At 41.1% G+C, this 13489-nt stretch overlaps 1 protein-coding gene across 1 annotated transcript; it reads right to left on the bottom strand.

Moving 5' to 3' along the window:
- Positions 1-1471: 1471 nt before the first annotated feature.
- On the bottom strand, positions 1472-13184 carry DNAJC14 (DnaJ heat shock protein family (Hsp40) member C14). The gene is made up of 6 exons (XM_026711130.2): positions 11739-13184; positions 10611-10717; positions 8796-8915; positions 7594-7754; positions 5978-6074; positions 1472-2809 (listed from the first exon to the last, which is right to left on the bottom strand). Exons 1-6 carry the CDS (start codon positions 12894-12896, stop codon positions 2572-2574), a joined length of 1881 nt encoding a protein of 626 aa, XP_026566915.1. The 5' UTR covers positions 12897-13184; the 3' UTR covers positions 1472-2571.
- Positions 13185-13489: the final 305 nt, after the last annotated feature.

The following is a 13489-nucleotide window of genomic DNA, read 5'->3' as shown; positions in this document are numbered from 1 at the left end:
TGGGTTGCAGTACAAGTGGTCCTCGACGTTATGACCCCAATTGAGCCCAACGTTTTTGTTTCTAAGTGAAATGTGTGTTCAGTGAGTTTTGCCCCATTTTACAACCTTTCTTGCCATGCTTGTTGAGTGAATCACTGCAGTTGTTAAGTTAGTAACCCGGCTGTTCAGGGAAACTGGCTTCCCCACTGACTTTGCTTGGCAGGTGCTGGCAAAAGGAGATTGCGTGACCCTGGGACACCGCAACCGTCATAAATATGAATCAGTTGCCAAGCATCTGAATATTGATCACGTGACTATGGGGCGCTGCAACGGTTGTGTGAAAAATGGTCATGCAGTGTATGTAATTTTTTTCAGTGCTGTTAAGTTCAAAAAGTCACTTAAATGAGCTGTTGTTAAATCGAGGACTACCTGTATATTTCAACCCGGTTGTCGTCTTATGTTTTGGTTGACTTTCAATGTATTACATTGGCTTCTCTTGGTGGCCAACCTTTTTACAGGCCATCCTGAATTACTTGGTTTGAGTCAGGAACCCATATAGGTGCTGTAAGTAATAGATCCCTCCATCAAGGCCATGAAAGAGCAAAATGAACGGGGAAAGTCAGCCTTAGCCAGGGTCAACAGATGCAACTCCCATCCTTAACGGAGCAAATCGCTCTGAAGAAGGGCAGCTAATGCAAGAGAGTCAGGGGTCCTTGATGCCCTCTGAGCTTGCTTGTTTTCTTGTAGATGTTTCATTCACCCAAACTAGGTAGCATCACCCGTGCTAGTAAGGAGTGCGGTTTGCTGTCAGTTCATATTCTGGTGGCTTGCCCTGTCTGTGTGGGTGGGGGCTTCAACTACAACTTCAGACCATCTATCAAGGAGGCAATATCCCAATCAAGAAACTGCCACACAGCCATCAGTAAACAGCCCAAACAAAGATTCTTTAAGACCGCCCCCAGCCACACAGACAGGCAAGGCACCGGAATATAAACCGACAGCAAATAACAATTCTTTACTAGCACTGACGAGGTTACCTAGTTTGGGTAGTAAAACATCTGCAAGAAAACAAGCATGCTCAGAGAGCGCCAAGGACCCCCCCTCATATTTCAACCCTGGGCTATATTCTCCTTTATTGACAAGAAAGTCAGGTAAGGTCTCACAACTGGGCTGATCTAGCAGGCTTTGTTATGATTTCACGATGCAAAGGAGAAGCAAATCAATATACTGCCCACAGGATCGATCTCTCTAGGCAGAACAGTGAGGAAGTACTTGGGGCAGGGAGGGGATAACCATCGTCTTTGCACCCTAACACCCCCTCAGTGGGGGGTTTCTGGGACTAACTGGGTAGCAGTACAAATACCTAGCTGTTTCCACAGTAAAAGAAAAGAAGCACTAAATTACACCTTGAAAGGTTAAATTCCTCATAGATATGATTGTGTATCAATGTGCAACAGCGCATGGGCTAAGAATGAAACTGTAGGCCAGCCTCTCCAAGGCATTGATACGTATTTATAGAAAGGATAATACACATTGTATTAAATATATGTATATACATACAAATTTGAACTTTTAAAAAAGTAACCTTCTATAAAAGAGGTTGAACAATTGTAGAGCTAGCCACCCATGCTAAAATTGTCGCCTAACATACCCATGTCGTAACTGACGTGACCACAGTCTTCTTAGGCCAGCATAGAGAGACAGCATGTACTTGCTAGGATCCAGGAAGAGCAAACCAAGCACCTTAGAACATCGGGAACACAACAGTCATTTCACCTGCAGAGCCAGGAGCTCTTTAATCGCGTGGTAGTGCAAAACACCTCCTCTCAGTAGTCTTGCAACGGAATTGGGCAACATTCGGGTCTCCGTAAAGAAGAAGCTTACTGGGCATAATCCTGAGCAATAAGTAACTGGGGTGCATCTCAGTCTCCCCTGGTCTTTTACTAAAAGTATTAATCCGGATGAATTCCTTTGCATGGCAAGCAATTAATTAACATGTTACACAAGAAAATTCCAGGCAGGGAGTGGCTCTCCTCTCACCATTTAATCTAGAGGCAGAACACCCAGGATGGGATAAGAAGAGGGTTGCTGAATAGGGCCTCTCTTTTCCTGCCGCTCTGTAAAAGTTATCGCAGGCAAACCACACCTCCCCCCGGGGCCCTGAGCCATCCTCTACCTTTTAATTTTTCTTCAAAGCCTTGGAATGAAACAAAAGAGATTTCCAGGCCCAGCATTTTTTTCTGGACAAGAGTAACAATCAACTAAAAGAACTGGTGGAAGCTGTAGCCCCGCCCGAGAAAGAGCGCTAGACAATTATAAAAGCATATGACTGGATGCTTAAAGGCTCAATATTGTCCACACCTTCTTTTCATTAAGTGCTTTCAGGAAAATATCCAAAGGAGTTCTTTGGTATCACAGGATCCGTATTAACGACTGCACAGGAGAATATTTTGTTCCAGCTAGAAATTACAGGGTTATAATAAATGTGTCCAGAGAAGCCTGGAGGCTTATCTCTTATCAAGAATACTTTTTTTTTTCAATGTCTCAAACAGCCCTTTTGCTGGCAGATTTCCCTCCCGTTCAGTCAGGTCCTTAGCGCTGAAAGGGGCGTCGCACTTTTTTCCGCCGTTTCTGCTTCGAATCGCCCTTCTGGAAGCTACTGTCGACTTTTGAAGAAGAGGCAGGAGGCGTCGACGCATTCCCAGGGGCTGGGGCTTGGGGGGTGCCAAAAAAGTTCCCGTTTGGCATCTGCCCGGGATTCCCTTGGAAGATACGGTTGAAGAAGTCCTGGAGTTCTGCAGCAGAAGCCGGGCTACTGTCTGAAGCAGCTCTTTATTTGGGGGTGGTGGGGGGAAGAAGAACAGATGGAGAGAACAAATACATCATCAGATCCCGAACTGGATTACAGCAAAGATATATGTTCGGCTTTATGCTAAACTACACAGCAGAAGGCAGACTTCAGAATTTGCAACTATTTGTCCTGGGAAGAAAAGGAATCTATTTTCGGAAGCCCTTTCTAAATACTAAGTTGTATTTATTTTATTTAAGAAAATTTTCATGCCGCCCAACTCTCTCTCAGTAACATGGTTTTTCTCATCTTTACAGTTCTACCCCACACAGCGCTATTCCACACTCTTTTTCCAGGGTACTGCTTTAAACCCCAGGAATATAAGCTATATAAACTGAGTTTCACTCTCTTATCAGCTTATTGCTTTAAGCATCAAGGTCGCTCATGCAGAAGTATAAAGAGGCAAGAATGAATCTGGCTTCTGTAGTGAAAATTCTCCTGTTCTGACTCTCTTAAAAAAGGAGGAAAATGAGACCCAAGAAAAAGAAAGTTACAAGCTTTTGTTAGTTTAGAATTAACAATCAATCAGGTGCAAGGCTGCATGTTTGTGCTGAACACAACTACTACTGCAAGGCTAATTGTGGACTATTGATTCAAATATTCCACCTTTATTTTTTTTTATTTTTTTTGTAAATTTTATTTGAGTTTTCACAAAGAGAAAAAAAATACAAATAAAACATCTTTTTTGAAAGCAGCATAATCCGGGGTTACATTTCTTCATACAGACACAAATTCAGGTTCATGCTCATTTTTATATTCTATTCCATATCTTATTACTATTTTACATTTTCTGCATAGCTTCTCTCCTCTTTTAATTTTCTCAATTTTAACTATCTCATCTCAATTCAAATCATTGTATTTATATTTTTTGTCTGTCCCATTTCAATTATCTATTATCTTTTCTCATTAAACGAAATTTCTCCTGTAGTTACTGATTGGAGTATGATGTCTTTATATCTTTTCCCTAAAGTTGTAACATTCAATATAATACATAACTTCCATTCGGATTCTGCTTGGTACATTCTTAAAATACACACTGTATTCTTAAAAAAAGAAAAAATTATAAATGTATATAATTAAAACAATATTCCATCCCAATTTAATTCTATCATTAATATTAATATTCATTAAAGTCTTAACATCTTTAACATTACTTTTCAATTAAATATCTTACTTCTATGGGAACAATTATAAGCTTCTCCTCCACTTCACTTATATTTTATAAAACATTAACTAATTAAAATGTTCCCGTTCCTTCCTAATTCAATTTTCTCATTTATTTTATTTCACTTATTTTATTCACAAACATTTCACTAAATTACACTATTTTATCCCTCATTTTAATCATACGTTGTTTCCAATTTTCTAAAGTTATTTCTATTACTAATATAACAATACAATCTTATGTACCTTTACAGAATCCCTTTTTCAGTTAGATTTTCACCCATTATCTCTGAATAGGTCCTGTTTCTCTATATCTTGCTCCAGTCCTTTGTAACTTCTTTTCCTTTCCTTCTTCCCTCTCTTCTTCTCTCTCTCCCCTTTTTACCCCCTTGTCTCTCTACCTCTATTTCTCTCTTCTGTATTCCCCTTTTCTGTTGCTTTCCAGTATTATACTTATTTTTCAAATTATTTTGCTTTTCTGTGGTTGTTTTTTTAAGTCTTAAATTCTCCATTCTCTTTCTCCCCTTTCCTTTTTCTTCCCCACATAAAATTGCTTGTTCATTAAAGATGAACCCTGCTTCTTTGTCCCAGTCTTCTTGTTTTGCAGTCGTTTCTTGTTGTTTCACATAGTTCCAAATCTCCATTTCTAAGAATTGAAAAACGAAGCCAAAAGAACCCTTCCCTTCTTGTGCATCTTCTTTGTACTTTTTAAGTTCCATTTTCAATTCATCCAGAAGTAGTGCCATTGTATAAATTTTTAAACAACCACCCGATTGATTTTAGTCATTCAAATATAATAACCAAGAATCCAAAGATCACCAAATAATCCAAATACACGCAAGCTGTTTCTTTTTTGCTCTTTTTTTTTCACTTTCTCTTCCTGGGGTTACTATTTAGTTGCAAAGTTTCAGTTAAAATGTATCTTTTAGAAGTCTTGTTGAAGTTTTACTGTAGATTCTTTTTAATTCCAGGCAGTCTCCTCCCTCTTCCAGATCCTGCCCTTATTCTTTTTCTCTCCCTTCCTGCTTATGAAAATTTTTAATGTCCAGAAATCTTTATTATCCCTTTGGCATTTTGTTTTATTTTCAGCTTAATTGCCTATTGATGTCAAAGCGGATTTTTCCGATTTCTTATTTAAGTCTCTTAGTTGTCAGTATAGGGAAGGAGAGAGAAGAAAAAAAAAAGCCAAACCTTTCCCTTTTCACTTTCCTTCACTGCTTCCAACTCTTCTTTGGGAGCGATGTTATGTTTTGTAAGTTTAAATTCCAGGGTACCTTAGTTGTTGCTTTTACAATTTAACCTGGTCAGCCAAAACTTTCACTTCTTATCTTCCTCCTGCACATTCTTTTCCGGTCGAGTTCTCCTTTGTGGTGGCCATTTCTGACCACCGCTACAACCGCCTTCGGGAAAGGGAGTAATGGCCAGCTGAGGAGAGATGCGGCTCTCCTCAACCCTGCTGGCAGTCTCCCCGCTCTTCACCACCTCTACGGGGTGGCTTAGCCCTGAAACCAGCCAGCTCAGGGCACTCCAGCGGCGAGCCCAGACAGAAACCGCGCACGATCGTGGATTTCTGTCTGTCGCCAAAGCCCTTCAAACTGGAAGTCCCCCACCTTTATTATTTAATAAACAATTCAAGGTGGCAAACATATCTAATGTTTCTTCTTCCTCCTATTTTCTCCTTTCCCTATGAGGTGGATTGGGTTGAGAGGGACTGACTGGTCCAAGGTCACCCAGCTAGATTTCATGACTAAGGTGGGACTACAATTCGTGATGTCCCAGTTTCTAGCCTGGTGCCTTGACCACTAGGCCAAGTATGTTGACATGGGCCTGTACAAATGGAAAAAAACCAGCTCAAGCAGATCTCTCCACAAACTGAACAAGAGTCAGCCTACATGAGATACATACTGTAAACTTGTTGAGATTTCAGTTCTCAACAAGAACCAATCATTTCTTAAGAAGAAATCAACAACATAATTCCACACTAACCTCTGACGTCCTCCAGAGCCTCTTGATCCAAAAGAGATGTGATAAGGAACTCGATGCGTATCTGGAGAGATTCCTACTCGCTGGCAGCCAGCCCATTCTGCACATAAGAAGAAAAAAATCAGCTATCAGTTCCTGACCCAGATCTACTACACAAAACAGACAGGAATGTCCTTAAAAATATCATTTTTCTTCCTAGACATTTCTCAGCTTTTGCAGTAGGATGTTTTATCACTCACATAGCACTCTTAAGGGCTAATATTTTAGTTTTGATATTAAAAATAGGATTCCCTTCTTAGAATAAAACATAATGCAATCTCTTCTGTTTTCATAGCATAGGTTTTCTGGGTGTTTAAGTGGGAAAAAGAACAGCATTCTGGCTCAGATCTGAATTCCATCCTCTGTTTCCAAAGGGGCCAATTGGTTAACAGAGAGAAGTTCACAGATAGGACATTGGCCATTGACAGTCTTTATCTTCCATTCATTTGCCTGATCCTCTGAAAGAGACTATTTTCTAAAAGTATTTTCAATGCCAATGCGGGTTCTATCTAAATAACAACTTCTATCTTGGTTATTTCTCAAAAGACTTCAGTTGCATATGTTCTGCTGTTAGTGGGATCAAAATATTTTTGGGTGGACTGGGAAACAGAAAAACAGCTGTAGAATTAAGCTCATAGGGAAACGAAAGCTAGAGTCCTCAGTGTCTCCACTTCACCTCACTTCTCCTGCTAGCTGCTCACTCTCTTTAATGCAATTACTCTCTCCCTACTATCTTCTCTCATCTCCCAGGTAAACACAGTCCTCCCCTTTCTTTCTCCTCAATGATACTCTCCTATTACTTCACTTCTTTGAAGCTTCCATGTTGGTGGCCATCGCTACATCTTTGGAAGCCAAGTTCACTGGTTAAAACTAGTCATGAGTTGAAATATAGCACAATGTACTTTTGAGTGTAATTGCACCATTGATTTGTATGAAGGCACAAAGGTACTACTTGGCTAATTTCCCGATGCCCACAGCATCACATTTGCCTTTTCCATAGCAGCCACATACAGGTTTAATATTTTTATCAAGCTATGCCATTATAACCCAACATCTCTTTCCTGATCAGTAATTCCTCCCCCTGCCCCCTCCAGCTCCCATCTGCCTGAAAGTTTTCATACCAAGGTATTTCTGTTTTTTATTGGGTCAAGATATCCTTCATCAACCTAATCTCTCTCTCCCCTTCCCAGAGAAGCCTCTTGTTAAGGCTTCACTGTGTATGCAGTATATATTTGTATACTGCTTATACAAAAAATGTATACATTTTTTGTATAAGCAGACTTTTCTGTTTGGCTAGGTTTCCTAACAGATGCCATTCTCCTTTCTCATTGCTCTGTAATCCTTTATTGGATCACTATTGCTTGGTACATGGATGTGATTACTGGAAAGAATACAAATATATATGCATACTATTCACAGTCTGCACAAATGTGAAGTTACCCTAACTTACCCTGCTCTCTGAGTATATGTATTCACATACACACAGACAACAGACTACTAGAAAAAATAAGAACAAGAACCGCATTGGATTTCACTTTGTGTTCCCACTTTCCATTGTCATAGAGTGTTAATTCAATTACCTGTGATGTCATAAACCTTCCCATCCATCATGGCAAAGTATGTGATCTTCAATCCCAGCATGCTGGATTCTGCCCAGAAGTCACCTTCCTCAGCTGCATGAAATTTACTACATTCTGCACAGTATCGGCCTTCCAATGGGTCACGATCCATCTCAAATCTCCTGCAGCAAAGAATTTCAGAGGTTAGAAAATACCAAGTATGTTCATTATATTACAGCATCCCGTGGTTTCCAGTGTATGCGTGCACGTGCATGTACACACATGCACTCACGCACATGCATTTAATTTCAGGAGAAATGCAAATAACAGAGTAACAGAGTTGCAAGAGATCTTGGAGGACTTCTAGTCCAACGCCCTAGTTCTCCAAATAATATCTATGCATGGATTATAAAGATTTATAAACACTGAAGCTTTTCTAAACCAAATATTTTAGAAATGGACACAGGACCAGTAGGAAATAAAAATATGGGAATTGAATCCTATGGTCAACAAAATTAGTAAGTAGCTGAGTTATAACTGAACACTTGTTGCATATAACAGTTGGGTACTGATAATCAAGCATTTCCCAATTTTGAACTTGCAGTATATATTCGTCTAGCTATCAAATATATATACTATCATAAATATATTATAGACTTCTGCCCATTAACTTATCCAGCTAGTCCTGTAGTTTTTTTAAAAAAAATAAGCAAAGGAAAGTTTAAGTCTCGAGATATTAGATTTTTGCTTGCAGGGGAATCTTTTATGTGAAGATTTTGGAGAAAACATTCTGGTGTTCTCCAAAGCCTTTAATCACTTGACCATGGGGATACTGCAACAGTTGTAAGTGTGAGAACCAGTTGCAAGTCACTTTTTTAGTGCCATTGTAATTTTGAACTGTCACTCAACAAATGATTGTAACTTGTAAGTCAAGGATTATCCATCTCTCAGTCTTTCAGAGTCTTTGACACCTCAACTAAAAACTAGACTACTGATTTAAGCCAGCTCAGGAAAAAATATTCCACACTACTATCCTTCAAGGGAACAGAAATTTTGGTGTTGTCACTACTCTCAGAAGGAGGCAGGCATGATTGTAGTTTCTCCTGTACACAAATTAAAGAAAAGAATGGAGACTCTGCGAAGTCAGGATCCTGCTGCTTATGTAGCCTGGCTGACATCCTCCTGTTGCACCAGTGAAGAGATAGTGATAGCTGGGCACTTACTTGTGCTTCCCTTGGCACTTGTTACACTTCATTGTGTTCATGACTTCCTTCAGATCATCCTGAAGCTTGGAAAGGAAATCATTCATGGACTTCGTCAGCTCTGTCTCTGCCATGCGCTTTCTGAAAGAAAAAGTGAATTTAAAAGGGAGCATCAGTTACACCAGAGGTGGGCAACTATGGCCCCTTTATGACTTGTGGACTTCAACTCCCAGAATTCCTGAGCAAGCCATGCTAGCTCAGGAATTTGGGGAGTTGAAGTCCACAAGTCATAAAGGGGCCATAGTTGCCCACCTCTGAGTTACACCAAGCTTGACTATGGTTGGAGCAGTGTGCACATGTATTGGAAATCAAAGCCATTTCAGAGCTTTGAAATCAAATCAAAGCTATTTCAGAGCTTTGAAATCAAATCAAAGCCATTTCAGAGAGCACCCAGGTTACACAAACCCTGATTTACATTAGCCTGACCTCAAACAAGGAGTCCCAAAACAAGAGGATTTTTTTTTATGCAGGCATGCACTACACATTTGGATGTGCCCCCAAAGTGACTTATGCAAGAGTTCCTGAACAGAACCCTTGTATGATCTAAAGATGGCCAAGAGTAATTTCTAAATAGTTCTAGGCTGATCTTGGCATAATTATTCCTTGGTCTGGAGACCATCAGGGAGCACCTGGAATAAAAACTAAACTGGAAAATTGGGCGGGGGGGGAACCATTTATAGCAATGGGACACCACTTCTGTACTTGGACCATGAAAACAACATAATGTCTCTATGCTGACAAGTAATCAAGCTTAACTTGAAGGAGACTTCAGCTTATGATTAGCTTCAAGCTGTAGGGGACAAAGGTCCTCTGGCTAGCATTGATTAGAATGATTTTGCTGTTTTAGAAATGGCTTGAAAGGTTGAGAAATGCAGAACAAAAGTTTTAAGTATTTTTTTCCCCCTGTATTCTATTGCACTAAAGAAAGTGGGAAGTCAAACTTTTTTTCTTGGTCTTGGCACTTCTCTTTTTCTCCTTCTTGGCTTTCTAACTTCTGTTTCATGTTGTATTTTTATCTTCAATAAAAAGGTTTTAAAAATCAGCTCCCAAGGAAAGTATTTAAGAAAAGGAAAAAGTCAGACTGATAACTAAAGTAATGTAGTAGTTCTGGGAGTCAGGGCAGAATATTATCTAGTATCTGATCTTTAAATTTGTGGGCTCTCTTATCTCCTGGGTTTTCTTTCCTACAAGGCCTTTAACCAAAGAAGATAATTTGGATGCTATGATTTCTAGTACCTTATTATCATTTCTGTAATATTTTTTACTTCTATGGCTCAGATACTTATTGTTCATACAAGCAAGGGAATGATCAGATTTTTCTAGGGGTGGGATATGGGAAGAGCCATTACCAAAATCTTGTTTTTACATCAAATTGAAATGAGTTCAAATGTAGAAACAAGGACTAGAGAACAGGACAAGCAACTCTTGTCCAATCCTCATGTCCCCTAGTCAATTTTATTGTTGTTCTTGAATAATAATAAAGATAATAAACAGAGCCAAGAGACTCAAGCTCGATTAAATTTCACAGGAAGACTTTCCATTGAAGACAAAAAAACCCTCAGGGAAGTAATGAAAAACATCCAGTACTTTCAATAAGTGTTGCTACCTGACAACACTGATGCTCAAGTTTTTAAATTTATTCTGTCCCCTTAAATTTAGGAATCTCTTTGAAAACTAGCCTCCTCACATTATCCCGGGTCCGCAAATCAAACTTCATATAGCTATATGGTTCTGACTAGGAGTGAAAGAAGCTCAAATAGGTTTCAGCTGACTCACATTTCATATTCTTTCCTCTTCTCTGGATTGCTGACAATATCCCAGGCTGCTCGCAGTACCTTGAATGCCTCCTCTGCCTGAGGGTGCTCATTCTTGTCTGGGTGAACCTGTGTAACACCCCATCCCAAACCCCCAAAGAAGTTAGACACGCCCTTTTAAAAACATCTGAGGCAAATATACGCAATGTATTGCCAATAATCCTTACTGTCATCCTAGAAAGTAAAGCTGGCACTTTCACTCTCATGTGACATACAGGCCACAAAATAAAGCAAGTAGGCTTCATTTACAGATTCCTTGTACAGGGACATTTCTACTCAGAAGTTCAAGTAGAAAGGTTCTTTGTCAATTGAGCTCTTCCCTTGCAACAACCAGCAACAAAAAATGACAGCTTTTCTTTTTTTTGGCAAAAGCAGCTTTTCAGTAGGGAGAGATTAGCAAATTCCAGAAGCAGAGTCTGCAATCCTCCTTGGTGCAGCTCATTTATCCTTCTCTTTCCACATTCCGGGAAAGATGGAGAAAAACAAAAATGGGATTTTCATTCAATACACCTTGAAGATTCAGGGTGGAATTTTACAAGCTAAGAAATGAACTGCAATCCTCAGCATCTCCAGACAGGAAGATAAGTTGAACCAAGTTTCCACACATCCTGTTCCCTTAATAGCCAAGAAGGCAAACAAGGAGAAAAACTATTTGTCAGTTATCTTGATCAACCTTGCTGCTACAGATAATTGTATTTGTGGATTCTTTTACCTGTTGAAATTAACAAGTCTGTGTTCCCTCAAGTAGTATACAGTAAGTCAATATGCAAGTGATAAGTGAAGGTTAATCAATTGTACTATGAAAGACTGCATGATATTCCACATCTCTTCCCCCCACCCTGAAAATGTTGGACTATGTCAACCAGACAAGAGAGTAGTTCTCTCCTACTATTGTCTTTAACCATCCCCACCAATATTCTCAATCTTTGGAGGAGGAAGAGCTGAATTCTTGTCACAATTATTTGCTACGGTAATACAAGGAGGGGTTGGGGGGAAGGAATGCCACCTTTTTTAAACAGAGGCTCTCTCATCAAAAACACACATACTTCCAATCACCAGTCAACCTGTTTGGTTCAAAAGACATGCTCACCAGTACTGCCAAGTGCCGATAGGCTCTCTTCAATTCAACATCGGAAGCTGTTGCATCTAAGCCCAATACCTGAAAAGGATTGAGCTCTTCTTCAGGGGTTTGGGCCATAGCTAGCAAACGTGCCACCTCTTCGCTAGGCTGGAATGGTCCAGATCCACCAGGGGAGTCATTCTGAGCAGTGCTCCCTGACTGGGTGGTCCTTAATCCTTTGGGCATCCAAAGGACAGCATGCCACTTAAGCAGCAGACTTGCCATCCATTTGCAAATCCTGCATTCTCTGACGAGGACCCCAATTTGAGGAAAATCAATAGATGCAAGAAGCCAGGCTCCGTAGCTAGTATGAGTCATTCTACTCAGAATATTGAGTAGGACTGATTTGGAAACCTTCCAGCAGAGTCGTATACTGCCCAGGAGAAGCATAAGCACCAGAAAGAGAATAGCACACAGCATCTTAAGCAGGCGGTAAGTTAGCGACAACCATGAGGCTAGTTGTCGGGTCAATTTTCGACACCCTATCCTTCCACGCTGGATCCAAGCCTGCATTTCAGTTTGAATGGTGTTTAAATCATGCAGGCTGAAGCAGCAGCAAGAGTACAGCATCTTCCCACCAGCTTCCACCCCCTCACCACACCGGAGGGTGACCTGTACAATTACACCGATGAACAGTCTGAAACAGGAAACGCAGAACGAGGCCAGACTTTCCAGGTGCTTCAGCAACTCAGCTTGGACGTGATGATGCCCACCATCACTCCTCTTCCTAGTCTGTCTGTGTTTCCCCCCAGAGGGTAGAAAGTGACCATCTCCTTTGTCTTTAGGAGCAGAGCGTTGTCTTTGTTGCCGGGCAATTTTCCTTCCACCAGGAGCCCGAGTGCAATCAGGGATTTCTTCCTTGATTTTTGTAGCCAGGCCATCTTCAACCTCTGCTTCTTGGCCTAACAGCAGCGTAGACGGGTCCTTCTCCTTGAATCCTGAATGCCAGTGCTGACAACTGAAGCCACATAAGTCATTCCCTTCCTCCGAATAAGCTGCAGAGAGATCCGACATCTCTCTCGGACAGTTACAGGAGCCAGTTTCATTACTGGGACTTTTATAGTCAGTAAAGTGCAAGCTGCCATTCTCGCGATCGCAACTGCCATTCCAAAGCATTTTTGTCTCCATCGCACCTTTCTCCTGACTTAAAACCTCAGCCCTCCGAAGACTCAAGCGCTCTTCTTAGCCAGGAGATGCTTTGCAACAGCAATACTTTTTTGGAGTGAACATTTTGCTTCCTGCATCCTGCATCACAAGGGCTGCAAGGGCTCAGAAGAGTCTTGCCCAAATCAGGAAACTCTAGCTGGGGATTACCCCAAGCTCCAGTCCCAGGCCTGAGGTGTTCCATGGTGTTTTCGTGCTCCGGAATTACTGGGGCTTCGATGAAGGTTAAGTTATAGCCATCTTGTAGCCATCCTGCAAAGACAACCCGAGAGAGTGAAAAACACCTCAAATACAACGGACTACTTGCCCCTGGCTGGAAGGTCGTTTCTTTCTCAGCCCGCCACCCGAGATCCACTTTCAGGGCTGGAAGTGGGGAAAGGAAACAAGTGGAAAGCGGCGGCGGCGGCGGCGAAGAGGGAGGGTGAATGGGGCTCTCCCAACCCAGGGGCGCAAGAGCCACCGGGAAGAAGCCGAGAGGGGAACGTTACCTGCTCCTGTTACCTAGCAACAAAAAGGGGGGTTCCGCCGCCACTCCTCTTCCTCCATCTGACTGCCCC

This window comes from Pseudonaja textilis, chromosome 2 (genome assembly GCF_049901715.1).
Source record: "Pseudonaja textilis isolate UNSWEBS1 chromosome 2, rPseTex1.2, whole genome shotgun sequence".
Lineage (NCBI taxonomy): Eukaryota > Metazoa > Chordata > Lepidosauria > Squamata > Elapidae > Pseudonaja > Pseudonaja textilis.
The sequence above is the reverse complement of the archived record's forward strand: the minus strand, read 5'-3'. Positions and strand labels throughout refer to the sequence as shown.